General features: G+C 38.8%; 1 protein-coding gene across 1 annotated transcript; it reads right to left on the minus strand.

The window, feature by feature from the left end:
* Window positions 1-13,276: 13,276 nt before the first annotated feature.
* On the minus strand, window positions 13,277-16,355 carry LOC115411711 (uncharacterized). The gene is made up of 7 exons (XM_030123926.1): window positions 16,219-16,355; window positions 16,049-16,094; window positions 14,760-14,848; window positions 14,495-14,605; window positions 14,265-14,381; window positions 14,106-14,232; window positions 13,277-13,498 (listed from the first exon to the last, which is right to left on the minus strand). Exons 1-7 carry the CDS (start codon window positions 16,353-16,355, stop codon window positions 13,277-13,279), a joined length of 849 nt encoding a protein of 282 aa, XP_029979786.1.
* Window positions 16,356-18,336: the final 1,981 nt, after the last annotated feature.

Consider the following 18,336-nt stretch of genomic DNA (forward strand, 5'->3'; position numbering starts at 1 on the left):
AGGGTTGTATTTCATTTTTGCATTACGTTTTATTTGTATTGATGTTTTTTTTTATTCGCTGTTTTTACATAATTCAAAATATGTTTAGATGTGTACTATTACACCTCAGAATTATTTTCTATAAAAGTGTGTCTTGTTGTACAGCTGTTTGTGTGTGTGTGTTTTCCTTAACAAACATCAATGGGAGGAAATGGAATGTTTTGGTTCCAGACAGACACTGACAGGCCAGTTTTACACACGGGATAATTACGTGCCTTTTTAACCCATAAAGACCCAAACAGCCACTCACGGCCAAAACCATTAACTGGTCTAAACTGTTTAATAACAATTGATCCACTAATTCTATCAATACATGCAAAAAATTGTTATCAAATGCAGGTTTTCATCTTTTCATGGTCATCAGATATGACCCATTTGGATGTTCAGAGGCTCCGTAGTGATCGTGGAAACACCGTCATCTTCTACAGCATTGATTCACCAGTAAAACCCATGGAGCTGGATCAGTGACAATGGATGGAGACACTTGTTTTATGTTCCGTTATCGATCTTTGTTGAAAAAGTCACTTTTTACTCCTTTTTCTCTATTTTGATATATAACATTTAATCTGCTCTGAGTTTTCATGAAATCTGAATAAAACATAGGAAATTAAATACAGGAAAATACATGATTTACAGTGAAAAATGTAAAGTACAGAGCATAATTTTATAATAAATGGTGATAAATCACTTAAGAAAGATTAAATGGAGAAAAAAAAAATTTTTGGAACTGCCACAAAAGTAGCGCTGGGTCTTCATGGGTTAAAGAAAGACAATCGTTATCCAAATTATGTAGACATATGAGGTTGTGTTTTTGGAAACTCACATAGAGAAGGGTCTGTAGTGATCGTGTGTGTGCGTGTGTGTGTGCGTGTGTGTGTGTGTGTAGAGCTGAGCTCTGCCGCTATAACTGCAATGGCCTTTTATTATTATTATTCACCAGTTAAAGGAGGCCACACGTGTTGAACTGGGCCTTGGATCATAACCCACTCATCGTAGAAGCGTCCTGTTGAGCTGTGAGTTTGCTAATGTGGAATTTTGGACCAGTGTAGCCTCCGTGCTAGCGCTAGCATGCCAAGTTTGCCAAAATTGTAAGTTAAACTGACTGTAGATGTGAGTGAAATGGTGTAAATGTAACTGCATCAGATTGAATAACTCTGATAAATAGATGAGCTCACTGATTTCAGTGAATTTACCCTTGGAATAAATAAAGTTATCTTATCTTATCATGTTTCAGGACTTTATGATATTATCAGTTAACCCATAAAGACCCAAACATCCATCACCAACCAGACCATCTACTGATCTAAACTGTTTATACATGTCAATAATTGGTGTAAAATGTAGTTCTTCATCTTTTCATGGTCATCAGATATGACCCATTTGGACGCTCAGAGGCTCCGTAGTGAACACGGAAACACCGTCATCTTCTCCAACATTGATTCACCAGTCAAACGCATGGAGTGTGATCAGTGCCAGTGGATGGACACACTGGGCTTATGTTCAGTTAATGACAGCTTGAACTGAAAAAGACACTGTTTATTCAGTTTGATAAATTATATATATATATATATATATATTAATATATATATATATATATATTATATTAGTATAGTTGTAGTATTCTACGGAGCCCGGGAGGGGACATGCAAAAAATAAAAAATTATTGCGTTATAACGCAAAAACTATTGCGATATAACGCAAAAGTATTGCGTTATAACGCAATAGTTTTGCATTATAACGCAATCATATATGCTCTCTCTTGATTGAGGTCCGTACATAATACATTGTAATCCAGTTCGGGTCCGACCGTGCCAGGTCTGACACGCCCCCCTGTCCTGTGTAGTGACCATAACTCTTTAATTATTAGTCCGATCGGAAAAATTCCAACGGTTTTTGAATTAAATTCCTATTTGCCCAGCTTCACGTCTGTGTGCAGCTTCATGGATACAGATGTATGTGCGCCAAGTGAATGATCTGCGCATGAGAAGGAGGATGTGCGCATTGTATTAAGATCCTTTACACTCCTGAGCCTCAGATGGTCCACCTGGACTGGTTTTCTTATTTTGATCATAAAAAGGTCGGAAAATATGCTTTGAGTCGTTTTGTCAATTTTTGCAGAACACTTCGAACGTTCAATATTGCAATGACTATTTGTTTAATACTGTAATAACAATTTAAAATGACAAAAAACACAAAAACGGAATTAGTTTTTTTTTTTTTAGTTTTAGCAGAAAAACACTGAAATTAGACATGGATACACCATTTGAAAGTTAATATGAACTTTAAAAGTATAAAAAGTGTTTAAAACAAGCTGTGTGAGTATTTGCCTTTTTGTGCAAAAACAGGGTAAAAATCCAAACTCTACACACACCACACACACCACACACACACACCACACACACACACACACACACACACACACAGGGCATTTGTCCGTTCTGTGTCTGCAGAGTGCCTTCATGTTCGTGGTTCTGCAGAAAGTTGTGTCAGTTCACAGCTCTGATCCAGGCAGTGCTCCTATGGCACAGTCTGCACATGGAAAATAGTCTGTTGAAACGAAAAGTCCGTCCTCCCGTGGATGTGTTGAATGTCTGTGGTGTTTGGACTGATCATCATCAGGCTCTTCCTCCGTCCTTCATCTGTGTGTGGACTGTCTTCAGTCTCTGCTCTCATCACCAGAGCCTTTGCGCATCACCGTGACTTCTCTCTCTTCATCCTTGAATGTAACTACCGGTGGACACATGGAAAAATAACACACATAGAACAATGTATTAGACAAACAAAACAAGGTCAAATTGTACTATTGAAGAAAAAAAGTCACCGAACATCAGCGTATGCGCTCTTATTTTGGAGAGCGTCATGCGCACTTTTACACACAGAAAGTCCAACATACTCCGAACTAACACATACTCTACACGGTTCGTGTCATATCAGTACCTGGACTCTTGTATGTTTTGTCTGTCTTGTGTGTCATTTCCTGTTTTATTTTGTTAATCCTCCTCTTGTGTCATGTCTGGTGTCTTTGCTTCCTATCCCTGATTGTTTCACCTGTGTTGATTACCTGTCTCCGCCCTGATTTGTTCCACCTGTGTCTCATTGTCTTCCCTCCCTTCTGTGTATAAGCCCTGTGTTTTCCCCTGTCCTGTGCCAGTTCGTATTCCTTCCTAGTGTTGTGATACCTACCAGCGATTCTCTGAACCTGTTCGTCTGCCTGTCTGTTCGTTCCTGACCCGGTTTGTTTCCTGAGCCTGCCTGATCCCTGTCTGTACCTCTGCCTGATTCTGCCTCACTGGTTTCGACCTTTTGCCTGGACTCTCGGTTAGTACTGTGTCTTTCCCCCATGTACCGTTGCCTGTTTTTGGACCCTCTGTGTATGACCTGGTTTGTCCCCTGACTCTTCTCTGCTTTATTCTAGTCGGGTTCCCCTCGTGTGCTCCCGACCCGGGCAGAGAGATTCCCTTGCTGGTTTCAGACGTCGTGACGAATTCACACAGTCTAACCTGCGAAGACTCCTTAAGGAAACCTTTTTGTGAACTGTTAATTCTGTCCGTGTTTAATAAACACCCTTTAACTTTATTCCTGTTTGTTGGTTGTGCATTTGGGTCCAAGTCTTGTGTCTCTGGTTCTAACAGTTCGTACTTTATTCTATAAAACCACGATGTAGTATAAGCGTCAGTTTACACATATACTAAAGTGAAACAAGTAAAAACTCCATAGAAAAAAGCAGACAGTGCTTCAGTCATGTAGAAAATCCACTAAATGGAACTGGGTGAACTTTACCTTTCTTCTTCAGATGTTGCTCCATCAGTCGCTCCTTCGGTCACAAATCCATCCGTAAACCTCCAGGGGGTCATGGGACTTGGGATATCCGTCTTGCCTACATTTTCCAAAACTAGATCTAATCCGTTATCCACTCTGTTATGCGCTCCGGTTCTTCGCTCCGTGAATCCGCTCTGCTGTGTGCGTCCCCAGTCACCGAATGGCTTATTTTGCGTCTTCTAGGACAGGTGCCCGTGAAATTTTCGCACTGACCCGAGAATGTCCATAAAGCACAGAGTCTCAGGTTTCAGAAACCGTTGGAATTTTTCTGATCGGACAAATAATGACAGAGTTACGGTCATCTGAACTACACATGCATAGGGCACAGGACTGCAGGTACAGGTGTGTCTGACCTGACGACCTGTCCGATCCCGAATGCAGATCCCAATGCAAAAACTATTGCGTTATAACGCAATACTTTTGCATTATAACGCAAAAACTATTGCATTATAACGCAATACTTTTGCGTTTAAACGCAATACTTTTGCATTATAACGCAAAAACTATTGCATTATAACGCAATACTTTGAACTATTGCGTTATAACGCAATAAATTTTTTCTCTTCATGTCCCTCCCGGGCTCCGTAGTATTCTGAGAAAAAGTCAGAATTCTGAAACTCCGAATGTGGAGGGTTTTTTTTTTTCTTTTTTTTTTCTCAGAATTCTGACTTTAATCTCAGAATTCTGTTTTTAAACTCAGAATTCTGTTTTTGTTTTTTTTGTGTTTTTTTCTAAGAATTCTGATTTTAATATCAGAATTCTGGAATTTTTCTCACAATTCTGCCTTTTTTATCAGAATTCTGACTTTTATTTGAGAATTCTGTCTTTTCTTTCTCATAATGATATTAAGGAATACGTGTTTGACCCTAGTTTATTGTATTTTTTTTTCCAGTGGCTCTAATTCTCTTTCGTACTTTCTGATATTGGGTTTTAAACACGTTTCTTTACTTCAAAAATTAAATGCATGGACATTTGATTAACTCTGTGAAAAAAAGATAATAATAATCACATTGTTTTTTTCATGCCTGAGGGAGAATAAATACACTCAAGAAAACAATCTTGCCAAAGGGTTCTCATAAGTCATGCATGAAAGGGTTAAATTAAAATAATAATGATAAAACAAAACTGAAGGTTAAAGTTTAGAGTTAAAACACTAGTAATTCATATGTACGTGTTTATTTTCCTCTTTTTTAAATGCTCGATCGGGCAGTCTTTAATGATTATTATTGTTCTATTGATGTTCTAAGCTTGGTTAGTGTAGTTCCATATCAGCCCACACAGTGGATGCTCATGCATCATCCCATACACTGACATTCATACCATTACTATCCCTTTGCTGTTCTTGATAAAACTGATCTGCACTAACATGTTGGAGCGTACACCACTTGTTTTTGTTAAACACAAAGGGTTGTTTTGCATGTTATCTCCATGAAATGACTAATAACTAGCATAAGAATATGTTAAAATGTGAGAAAACATCAGATTAGTAGCATTAAAAAAAATTTTATTTCATTGTTTTCACATCACTTTCTTGCGGAAGAGGATTAGGGCCACTGGACAATAAAAAAGGTGTAATACACATATATGTATATATGTATATATATATATATATATATATATATATATATATATATTATATGTATTTATGTATGTATGTATATATATATTTTATTATTAGTAGTATTCTGAGAAGAAAGTCAGAATTCTGAAACTCCGAATATGGAGGGTTTTTTTTTTTCTGTTTTTTTTTTTTTTTTTTTCAGAATTCTGACTTTAATCTCAGAATTCTGTTTTTAAACTCAGAATTCTGTTTTTGTTTTTTTTTTTTTTTTTAAGAATTCTGATTTTAATATCAGAATTCTGGAATTTTTCTCACAATTCTGCCTTTTTATCAGAATTCTGACTTTTATTTGAGAATTCTGACTTTTCTTTCTCATAATGATATTAAGGAATACGTGTTTGACCCTAGTTTATTGTATTCATTTTTCCAGTGGCTCTAATTCTCTTTCGTACTTTCTGATATTGGGTTTTAAACACGTTTCTTTACTTCAAAAATTAAATGCATGGACATTTGATTAACTCTGTGAAAAAAAAGATAATAATAATAATCACATTGTTTTTTTCATGCCTGAGGGGGAATAAATACACTCAAGAAAAAAAATCTTGCCAAAGGGTTCTCATAAGTCATGCATGAAAGGGTTAAATTAAAAATAATAATAATGATAATCAAAAACAAAACAAAACTGAAGGTTAAAGTTTAGAGTTAAAACACTAGTAATTCATATGTACGTGTTTATTTTCCACTTTTTGAAATGCTCGATCGGGCAGTCTTTAATGATTATTATTGTTCTATTGATGTTCTAAGCCCAGACCCCTCCTCCGCTGTTGTGCCTTCCATCGGCAGACACAGTGACATTTAGAAGCCCCCCCCTGCACAATGAAGATTATGGCTGATGTCAGTCTGAGTTTGCAGAAGAATGTCTCTGACATGATTTTAAACAGAACTTAGGGTTCAGTACGGAGTGTGAGATTGACATGATAACAATAACCTCTAGTTACTGTCCAACAAACCCTGGCAAAAACATAACCTCCTTGGCGGAGGTAACATACAATAATGTTAAAATGATTTGAATTCAGCTTCCCCTGTAGACCAGTATGATCTAAAGTGGATCAGAACCAGCCAAATAAGAACAGAATAACCTATAGATAAGAACTATACAGTTTTTTTTTTATTTTTAGTGTAAAAAAAAAAAAAAGTCAGATTACATGAAAATGTAAAGATTTGCAAACGAACAGTTGACACAAAAGGCGAATAATGGCAAGAAAGACACTAATAATGTTGAAATGATTTGAATTCAGGTTCCACATATATGATGGGGATCCGAATCAATCAATGGCTTACTCTGAGCTTTTATCAACCTGTGCAGGATCAGACCATTTAAATGTAAGAAATACAGGATTATCCCCCAAAATGGCTAAATACAGAGTCCAATGTTCTCCTGAATGATGATAAATCACTTAATAGAGGTTAAGACATGGAGAAAATTGCTTTGGGAACGGGCGCAACAGCGCCACCGTCTCTCTCTCTACCGGCCCGGGCTGCAAGCCAAGATGGCTGCGCTCGGGCTTTTAGTCACCTGACCTGATGTCAAGGCAACGGACGGAAGTGCTGGTTTTCGAGGAGAAAAATCCATTTTTTTTCCACATAAACCGCTTCTGGAAGAAATTTAAAGTGGTGTATGACGCGTACTATCTGGCCCTGGACCGACTTTCGGCATTTTCTGGGAAGTGACACCGGTGAGTGAAAACACAGTCAGAAGACTACGATATAAACTCTGTTCCGGGGCGTGGAATTCTAAACGGCGCATGCGCACTTTTCCCATACACTAGCATTCTACAAATCCGAGGGGCGGAAGTCACAAGCGTTCTACACGGGTTCGCGTCCCAGAGCGTTCCACCCAGGGCACCACACTTTTGCTGACTTTCCACTGTGCAACATGGCGGACGGCGTATGGAGCTGTTTCCGGTCCCGGAGCGGCCCCAAACCCCTGAAATGGTTGACTGCAAATGATGCGCTTTCTCAGGTAAGCTAACCTTAGTCCACATGTGCTTGTCAGCAAGCTTTAATGGACTGCTTTTGCTCAAACCGGTGCTGTTGCTCTGAACTCTGTCAGCTGAGCTAATGCGCTAATTAGCGTCTGGGCCTTTGTTCTAATGGAGCCGGAGGTGTGTGTGTCTTTCTGTGTGTGTGTGTGTATGTGTGTGTGTTTGTTGCTTGTGTGTGTGTGTGTGTGTGTGTGTGTGTGTGTATGCAGAGCTGAGCTCTGCCGCTATAACTGCAATGGCCTTATTATTATTATTATTATTATTATTAATATTATTATTATTCACCAGTTAAAGGAGGCCACACGTGTTGAACTGGGCCTTGGATCATAACCCCCACTCATCCTAGAAGCGTCCTGTTGAGCTGTGTGTTTGCTAATGTGGAATTTTGGGACCAGTTTAGCCTCCGTGCTAGCGCTAGCATGCCAAGTTTGCCAAAATTGTAAGTTAAACTGACTGTGGATGTGAGTGAAATGGTATCGAGTTATATTTGTGCCAGTTTCTTGAGCGAGCAATGATAGATTCTGAGCACACAATTAGAGATTTTGAGCACATAAAAATATATTTTGCGAGCACATCAATTATATTTCAAAAAGAAATTATACTTGAGCAAACAAAAATTGATATTGTTCTCCATAAATGCGTTTGCATGTCAGTTTTACTCATAATGTTCTCTCACAAATTCTTTCCATGGCGCACAAACAGAGCGCTGCGCTCACTCACTTTCCCCTTCCCTCTGTCGCTCAACCTCCCTCTCCCTGCGCGCTCAGGTTGTCGCGTCCGCACGCTCAACTTGACACACACGTTACAATTGTGCCACAAAACTAACCAATCGGAGAGCTTGCGGAAGTACACTCTGATTGGCTGTTCGCTCTCCAATTAGCTCGCTAGTTACATTTACCCGAAAAAAAAGCGCTCGATGAGACAGACATGGACCGGAAGAGGAGGAATTGATTCTACACAAACTTCGGTCAGTATTTATTATTATTATGATTATTGTCTCATGTCATACCACTACTTTGGTTAGTTTTGTACAATAGTGCCGTAACATTAGGGCTGCGTTGTCTGGGTTTACATTATATCTGTTTACTTTCAGACGTTAGCTATTGCGTGATTGACGAATACTTTTCTCTGTCTTGGGCACCATTAGATAATGTCAGGTGAACAACAACAACCACATGTAAGTAGTTTGTGTTGCCTTTGTTTTAAACAGTGTGTTACAAACATGTGGAAAGTTCAGTGTATGCGTTAGTTTGTAACCATTGTAAGTTTGCGAACTAGCCGTTAGCCATTTTGGTCGGTGTTTTGATGATGACGCCTTTGTCTAGTCTACCCCTTTTATCAGTTTCAGATAAAATTCATTTAGCTAGCTGGCAAAATAGCCAGCTAAACTGGCAGCTAACAACCATTAGCCGTGATTTTAAGGCCAGTTGCCGGTCTCATGTCTAATTACTTTGAACAGGAAACATGTTAACGGTACATCCTGAATTGATTTAGGGTCATGGTACAGTTGAGTCAGCAGCCAGAAACCTAGTGTCTATTCTACTCGACACTTTGGCCCCAAACGGCTCAACAAGGCCCACAGGCAGGAGACAGAGCAGGCCGCCCCAGCCCCTAGAATGTAACTGTGCAGCAAGAAATGACAAGGTTTGTGTTCAAGCCACACATGTCATTCTCATTGCACTGGCAAAAAAAAAAAAAATTTTCTTGTCAGATCCAAGTCATTACTACTAAGATGTGAAATTCAAATGTGCATTTTGAATCACACTCAGACAGCAGTTTGGTTTGTGATTACATTGGGAAAACATATATACATGTAGTTACAATTTTAATGCCAACACTTACTAAAACTCACATTTATATTTTAATCCACAGATCTTTTCCAGGATATTTTAAGTCAGGCTTTAATCGTGGTAAAAAGAGGTGTTTGGCTGCCACCAAACATCTTCTGAAGAAAACCAGTACGACAGTTGCTCTCAATTTTTAATCTGCTGCCAAAAAATACGTCCCACACACCGTTGCCAGTAGAGGAGCTTGAAACTCCTTCAGGCGGGCATGGGGAGACAAATCGTGAGCCTTCCTGAAGAGGGTGACCACACAGAGGTACAGCTGTCAATCAGTTGTTTAACTTATCATTAAAGCTAGTATGGTACTTTATCTTAAGTTGTGTGCACTGTCACCTCTGTCTCTCTCTCACTCTCACTCAAAGATCTCAAGGCTCCTGGCTGACACATTTAAAAAAAATGGAGGGTCTTTATGGAGGATGGCTCTGCATAAGGCCTACAGGTTTGTAAGCTAAACATTGTTTCACATTTCATATTTACTGATTATCATATCCCACTTTCCCATTTGGCATCTGTAAACCCTTATGGGCATTGATTACTTGCTGTAGCAGTAAAGATGTCTGACTGACAAAATGTTTTGTTTTTTTTTCTTAACAAATGGATGATTTTTAAACTTTTGTTTTATTTCTTTTATCAATTAGTCGGAGTGGGTCGACGAAAACTCACTGTCATTCCACCAGAGGCAGAGGGATATACTACCAAAGCTCTGCAGCTGTGTCAGCGGGGCGGCAAAGCCATTTTTACATAGTACCGCTTCAAGAGACATTGGACACTTCTCCTCTTCCTCCTGACTCACAGCACTTCTCAAAAATGCCAAAGAAGACATGTTACCAGTGTAATGAACTGATGCCTTTGCACATGCTTGCGGTGCCAATTAAGACATGCAAGGGGAAACTGTTTGATGATGATGATGGGTGATGATGAGGTGAGGGCAAATAGTTTTTTTGTTTTTAACTTTTTTTAAAAATTTATAATTAGATTGAATTTACTGCTCTGTAAATTTGCAGTCATTGATGGCGTATGTATTGTGGAGAACAAGTGTAAGGTAAATATAGCATAATCAAAATCCTAGATCATTTTGGTTTGCTTTGCACCAGCTTTTTTTTTTTTTTTTTTTTTTTAATTAAAAAACCTTTTTTTTTAAAATTTCAGGTGGTTTGTCCAATTTGCACCAAAGAATTCCAGATGATGAGATCACGGTCCATGCTAGTTCTATGTGGAGAGAGGTAATCTGCTTTGGTCCTGCGGTTTGTATAATAAACATTTTTCATAGATGAATGTCTGTATTTGGTCTGAATGACCTGAACAATGTCTATGTATACTGTATGTACAGTGTTTAGTGTTGAGACTATTGTTTCCTGTACAGCTTTGACTGTACAGTGACTTCTGCACCAAATGACAATAGTCCAAGTACAGCTGCTCAAACTCCAGTATCCAAACCAAAAAGGTATGCTGTATTAAGATGTCTTGCATGTTTATTTTTAATAGTGCATAAATGTTTTGCACCGTCATTTACACAGTCAACATGTCTCAGTTACACGAGAGCTAGCAATCACATACTTTCAAATTATTTTGGTGTATATAATTTTGTTTGGGTATTTGGGACGATCTCAATATTTCTTCTGTTGTCTTCCTAAGTGTGGAGGATGTACTGCTCTTCCTTACACACCAAATTGACACCACAACAGAATTTAACTGTGTGTGGACAGAGAAGACCTTCTTGATAGGGGCATTCTCCAATGGAAAAGGAAGAAAACTGCATCTCCTGCAAGTGCTCTGAAGGTGGTCTATATAGGAGAGGCAGGCATTGATACAGGAGCACTTAGAAAAGAGTTTCTGACTGGTAAGTTGCTCATGTAACTGTTTTGTTATATGAAACAAAAACAATAAATCATCTAAAGCTGTGTATTGCTTTTTTGCCAAAGAAATGATTTCAGGTATAGAAAAACCGATTCTTCGAAGGAGCTGGGAACCAGGGTAAAATCCCAAGTACTCTTTGTCAGACCTTGATAATGAGAATTTCAGGTAGGTAATTTTTTTTTTTTTTTTACAAATTTGTGTATGTGATCTTTCTGTTTTTCTTTTTATAATGAGACTTTGTCTACCTTGCTCACAGAACTATTGGCGAAATAATGGCAGTCAGCCTTGCACAAGGTGGCCCACCTCCTGCTTTTTGAAAGAGTGGTGCTACAACTTCCTCTGCACAGGAGAGATTGACTTTCACTCTCTGTCTAAGGAGGATGTGGCTGATCTAGAATCCTGTCTACTCATCAGCAGAGTGAGTGCTCTTTGGCATTGTCAAATATGATTATTTCTCCAATGGGTTTAATAACTATTGTATTATTTGTTGCATCTCTACATTGCACATTTCAGGTCGAAAATTCACAGATGTCCAGTCTCTGATGATGTATGCTGATGAAATTGTCAGCTGTGGATACACAAGCCAGATCAAACTGGACAGCAAGGAAAGCATAATTCGGTAAGTGTTTTTTAAAAACCAATAACATTTCGTTTGAATTTTAAGTAATTTTGACAACACCTTAACACATTTCTCACAGTAATACATACAAATTGATATATGTATTGATGTATGAAGAAAATAAACAAAAGCAAAAATATTATCAATTTAAACATTTTTCATTGAAAAAAACTTCTCAAACCAGTATTGATTTTGTCTTTCCTGTGCTTTCTTCAGAGCAATTATCCTACATTCTACAACAGAATTGATTCCAATGCTACAGCAACTGAGAAAGGGCATGGACTGTATGGCCTGGTGGACCAGATGGCCTCAAACCCTGCAGCTTGCCACTCCTTGTTTGTGTTCCTGGGAAGATTACCAAAGTAAAATTTTAACTGCCACTTATTTGTTCTTGCATACACTATTGTTGTTCTGTATTGCAATCTCTATTTTGTATGTCATTAATAGTCTGAGTGTGCAGCATGGTGGTGCAGTGATTACACTGTCGCCTCACAGCAAGAAGGTTCCAGGTTTAAAATTGACCGTAGGTGTGACTATGAGAGCCAATGGTTGTCTGTCTATATGTGTTGGCCCTGCCATGGATTTGGTGACCCGTCCAGGGTGAACCCCCACCTCTCGCCCGAAAGCCGCTGGGATAGGCTCCTGCCCCCCCACAACCCTTAACAGGAATTAGCGGAAGAAAATGGATGGATGATGGATGAATAGTCTGAGTTTGTACACTTTAAGATGTTAAGCCAAATCTGAATTCACTCTCTTTATAGCCTGATGCTGATTTCATAATGAACTGCCAGCCACATTACAGTGAAAGGGGGTCATCTAAGGAAAGAGCTGAGAGGAAGATTATCAACTTCCTCCAAGATTTCTTAGAAGAGCTTGAAATGCCAGGGTATGTATGTACTGTATAGTATACACATAACATCATTTAATGTATCAAACACATAAATGTTATTGGATTTTAATTTTTTTTTTTTTTTTAAACTGAGTTTAAACTGTTTCTTAAAGTCATGTTATTTAAAAAAAAATAATCACAGATGGGGAGACAGACAGTTGCAGCTGATGACACAGAACCTCTTGCAGTTGCCACATGTGCTCCAGTGGATGACAGGGCAATCCCACATCCCCATCCTGCCTGATGAAAAGAGACATTTCAAAATAACATGCAACTTTGACCATGAATGCAGGGAAAGGCTTGGAGACCACTTGGTTTGCTACCCAACAGTGAGCGCATGCACGCAGACTGTGACTTTTTCCAATACAGCATCTTAGCACTTACCACTGAGTTTAGACGAATCATGAGTGAAGCAGTGCAATATGGTGGTGGATTCCACAGAGTTTAACAGTTCTAGCTTTACTCAAACAAAAAGTTATTAATATGCCAATGGCTGTTTGTTTTGTTATTCATTTATTTGTTCATTTTTTCCCATACTTCATACAGGATTTTTAATGTGCACTTGTTGGAAAACCTCTTGATGTCTGTAAAACAAAGTTCCAGTTATGTTTTTACTGATGTTGTAATGTCAGACACCTTGTGCAAGAACTGCATGTATAAGTCACAACCATGTGACTGAGAATGTCCCAGAGGATCAACAGTTCTCTGAAGTTCCTCCAGGGCTTCATCATCCAGTGGGCATTCCATTTCAGGAACCACAACTGCTCCATTAGAGCCCTCTTGCAGTATGACACTCTCCCAGTCGATGTCTGGGTCTTGAAGTTCCTACAGATCCAGAAAACACAAAACAAAAGCAATGAGTCAAGACTGAAATATTGTACTGCTGTGTGTATTGTTTATGAAAATAAACTGTTCCATAAAAGTGTATCTATGTATAAGTTATCTACTTTACATAAATTAAAAATTACTGGTTAATGAACTGTTGCCAAGGATTTTACACGTCATGTGCCTGTCACTTACTGCAACCAACAAAGGCATTATGGTTTGTTAGTGAAAATTATCTGCCTCATCTACACCAGGGTGGTCAAACCATGTGCCATGGAGGGCCATGTGTATGCAGGTTTTCCTTCCAACCAAACACTTTAACAGGTTAATTCACAGATTAACACTTCTGTGGCTGGTGGTGTGTTGATCAGTGGAATCACCTGTTACAGTGTTTGGAAGGAAAACCTGCATACACATGGCCCTCCATGGCACATGGGTTGCCCACCCTGAAACTACAAAAATCATGACCAAGCTCATAATTAGGTATAACCACATTGTCAGTGAGGAGATTGCCAGTGACAAGATCGGTATCAGCATGCACCCACTATTACAACTTTTTTTTTTGTGTTTTATGTCTTATGTGAACTATTCTTTTGTAATGATGTACCTCAAGTCTTTCCCCTTCATCCAGAATCTTGTAGATGTCCCATACACCACAGCTGTTCGGGAGTGAGACCTCCTTCTGTCCGTAGAGTATGATTATCCCATCCTCTGATGAAGGTGTCAAGGTCGGCCTGGAGTCGAGGGACAAAGATGTAGTGCACACCCAAAGAGGTGTACCACATCAGAGATATCAAGCAGACCATCTTCCTCTAGAGAATGCAGGACATCATGGTACTTGCAAGTAACTGCAACCCAGACGTCACGCCAAAGTCGCTCTATTCTAGAACGAAGTTTGAATCAGTCAACTTCAATTTATGCTTTCATTGAACAAACAAACTGCAACTACAACAATATGAGGCATTTCAAAAATTGCAAGACTTATAAACAACTAACCTCTGGTTGTGTACGCTCTTTCCAGAGATGAAGCTTGCTCTTCCTGTTCCCCTTGTGGCAAACATGTAGCGTGCGATGTCTACATTTTCGACACCCTGATCCCCTCTTACCCTGAGATGAAAATGCATTTTTATGATAATGAATTTAACAATCTAACAAGGTTTACTTTAAGAGATTAAATGAAAGCTCTTGTTGAACATGCACCTAGTGTTAATATCATATTTAACAACAGTCATTTATCCATATTGTTGTTTTGGCAGAATACCTGGATGGTAAGCCATGGAGCTGGGTTGATCTCATGAAGAATGAGAATGCAGTTGCTGCTTTATTTGTTGCAGCATTCAAGTACATGATCTGCAATTAAAACCATGGGAAATTTTACATCCGCTTTCAGCTATTCCATCAGACTTATGGTTTACATCTTGTAGCGTGGTATCATACCATAAAAAAATATAGGTAGACCCTACATCTTAGCACAGCCACTCAAATAAATTTGATCTGAAATGCACACCTACACATTCAGCTGCATCTGAATGATAACCTTTCAATTTAAGTTAATAGGGACTACCTACAACTGAAATTTGAGATAGTGTACTGCAAAATGTAATACTTGTGTACTTTCTGCTAGAAATATGCAAGATATATTTGTAAGAAATGTAGCTTGATTGATTACAGCCTACTTAGATTGTTTAAAGACAATCATTGCTCACCTAAGATGCTTATATTTGAAAAGTATAAACAAATGTGAGAATGATAATTTGATCTTAACAGGAATTCCATTAAGATTTCTACTGGCCAATGCAACTTAAATGCCAAAATAATAAGCAACAGGTATTTGGTCCAATGCAGTGCCTCTCAATCCTGGTCCTGGAGTACCCCTGCCTTTCTTGTTTTAGATGGTTCCCTGCTTCAGCACATCCAAATCAAATGAACAGCTGTTCATTAATCTCAGCAGAGTCCTGATAAACATGCAGGACGGGTACATCAGGGCCAGATTGAGAAACACTGGTGTAATACATTTCTACACTGTGTTCAAGGCAAGGCAAGTTCATTTGTATCGCACATTTCAACAACAAGGCGATTCAAAGTGCTTTACATAACATATTAAAAACATCAAGACAGCGTGCAAAAAAAAATCCCCAAAAACCCTACAGTGATAAAGAACTGCATTAAGCAGTGGATTATAATCGTATTTTAGGCCTAGGTTAGCCATGTCCCTGTGTGGACATTGACATTTTCATACAAAATGCATTTTTTGTTCTAATTAGAATTTAAATACAAGCTAAATTAGTCCGATAATGTGGAAGATCTCCTTGAATAATAATTTGTTTAATGTTTTTTTCACAAAGTTCAATTATCTCCTTAAAATCTTTCAAATTACATCTACATCTCTGGCCTCCTGAAAAATTCCAGAATTTATAAAAATGCAAATGTTTCATTTCAGAAAAAAGGCAGTCAATTTGTGAAATTGCACACACATCATTCTGCACAGTTTAGCTGGAACATACTGCTGTAGGAACAAGAACACATTAATTACCTTCCTTGAATAATTACCTTTCTTGAGTAGCCATCTACTCCACCGAAGACCACAATATTGTACCTGTTAAAGTAGGGAAAGAAAACAGAATATAACTATGACTGTTTGTATGATATGCATATGGCATGCTAGTTACTTCCAACATTCAGTATGTAGATAATTGCATAAACAGGCTGTTTTACTCTACCTTATGAGTTTGTGATTGGTGTCAATGTGGACCAGAGATAGAGGGCCTCGCACAGCATAACTTCTTCGTACAACACATCCTAGTGCCACGATCCGGGAGAAGATCCCTGCAGCATCAACACAATGCATGGAGGCCATCATTCTCCACCACTGAACGCGGAGACCCATTGAAACCAAATGTCCTTGAACCATTGACATTGATTTAAACCCTGGCAGGACTACATGCCACATTATTACTTTAGCTACCTCTGCAACATTATATATGTGAAATGGAAGCTAGTAACGTTACTTTTACCCCTTCTGGCAACATAGCATTGAGTTTAGCACATGCTTGAGAACATTGTTCTTAGATTTCAATCAATACCAGACTTTTCAGAATGTTACTGAACATTTCAGTACATATGTATTGAATATAATCACACACACAAATGATGGTTGTCTAATTGCAGGGAACATGAAACAGTAAACTAAGTTATGATGGTTTACTAAAGGGACATATCCTTCAATCAGCCATTATATATTAAACATGATAAATGTAAGCTTTTAGGAGAAAAAAGAAGCTCCGTTTTAGACGTCGTGGCAAGGATGCCGCCATAAAAGTTTTTTTTTTTTTTTTTTCTTTTTTACTCCGTAAATAAGATGTCACCTGATAAATTAAAACGATATTGTAGTCATCACTTTTTCAACCCAAGTGTTGACTGTCACCTCTCATTCAGGAAATCGCTGAAAAAAAAAAAAACAAACAAAAAACTTCAAAGCACAAATTGTGAGATGAAGTAACGGGACGATGAGGAAAACTAGAAGCACTTGGAGAGCGCAGACCTCAGCCAAGGCTGATCAGTGGGCCCCCCCGTGGGCCCCCCCACCCCCGATCACCCCCAAAAGTTAATCATTTCTTCCTTATCCCATTTCCAACAAACCCGGAAAATTTCATCAAAATCTGTCCGTAACTTTTTGAGTTATGTTGCACACTAACGGACAGACAGACAAACAAACCCTGGCAAAAACATAACCTCCTTGGCGGAGGTAATAATTACGGATTTGGGAATAATAACACCTGTGGATTATAACGTTTTTAATCTGAATTTTGAGCCTGACTGAACGCTGTGGAAAACGTGGAGTCAGGCAAGAAATATTTCAGTGGATTTTTCAGCTGTGATGAGCTCTGGCTGAGGAGTCAGACGGTGTCTGCTGCTATGGACTGATGTGAGCTTTAGGTGAATACTTAGAGGTCCGGGTGGTAGAGGTTGTGGTTTGTTTTGAATTTCTGACAGTCATGGCTGTTGCATTGTTTAAGAAAGCTCACATCATATTATTCTTGTGCTGCAGTTGAAGTCTGTAGATTGATGTGTGTCGGCTCGTTTCCGCGCTGCTAGCCGGTGCTGCTAGCAGCAGCAGCAGTGGATTTCAACGGGCTGTTAGCTCGTGGCTTTAAACACTGTAAAACGTATTTTTACATCCATAGGAAAGACAATAGCGGTCTCCTCCTTGTCTTCTTATATCCTGTGCTTTGTATGTCTCATCCTATCACTGTTTTAATCGTTCCCTGTCTAGATATCTTTTATTATTTTTCCTGTAAATGCATTGTACTGTATGGGCGCAGCTGAGCGACCAACCTCAAGACGTCACATGCTAGGGTCAGGAAATATGAGCGTCCTTGCTACGAACGCATAAACTGAACTTTCCAAATGTTTGTAACACACTGTTTAAAACAAAGGCAACACAAACTACTTACATGTGGTTGTTGTTGTTCACCTGACATTATCTAATGGTGCCCAAGACAGAGAAAAGTATTCATCAGTCAAGCAATAGCTAACGTCTGAAAATAAACAGATATAATGTAAACCCACTCAACGCAGCCCTAATGTTACGGCACTATTGTACAAAAACTAACCAAAGTAGTGGTATGACATGAGACAATAATCATAATAACAATAAATACTGACCGAAGTTTGTGTAGACTCAATTCCTCCTCTTCCGGTCCATGTCTGTCTCATCGAGCCCTTTTTTTCGGGTAAATGTAACTAGCGAGCTAATTGGAGAGCGAACAGCCAATCAGAGTGTACTTCCGCAAGCTCTCCGATTGGTTAGTTTTGTGGCACAATTGTAACGTGTGTGT

The sequence above is a fragment of the Sphaeramia orbicularis genome, chromosome 20 (assembly GCF_902148855.1).
Source record: "Sphaeramia orbicularis chromosome 20, fSphaOr1.1, whole genome shotgun sequence".
Taxonomy (NCBI): domain Eukaryota; kingdom Metazoa; phylum Chordata; class Actinopteri; order Kurtiformes; family Apogonidae; genus Sphaeramia; species Sphaeramia orbicularis.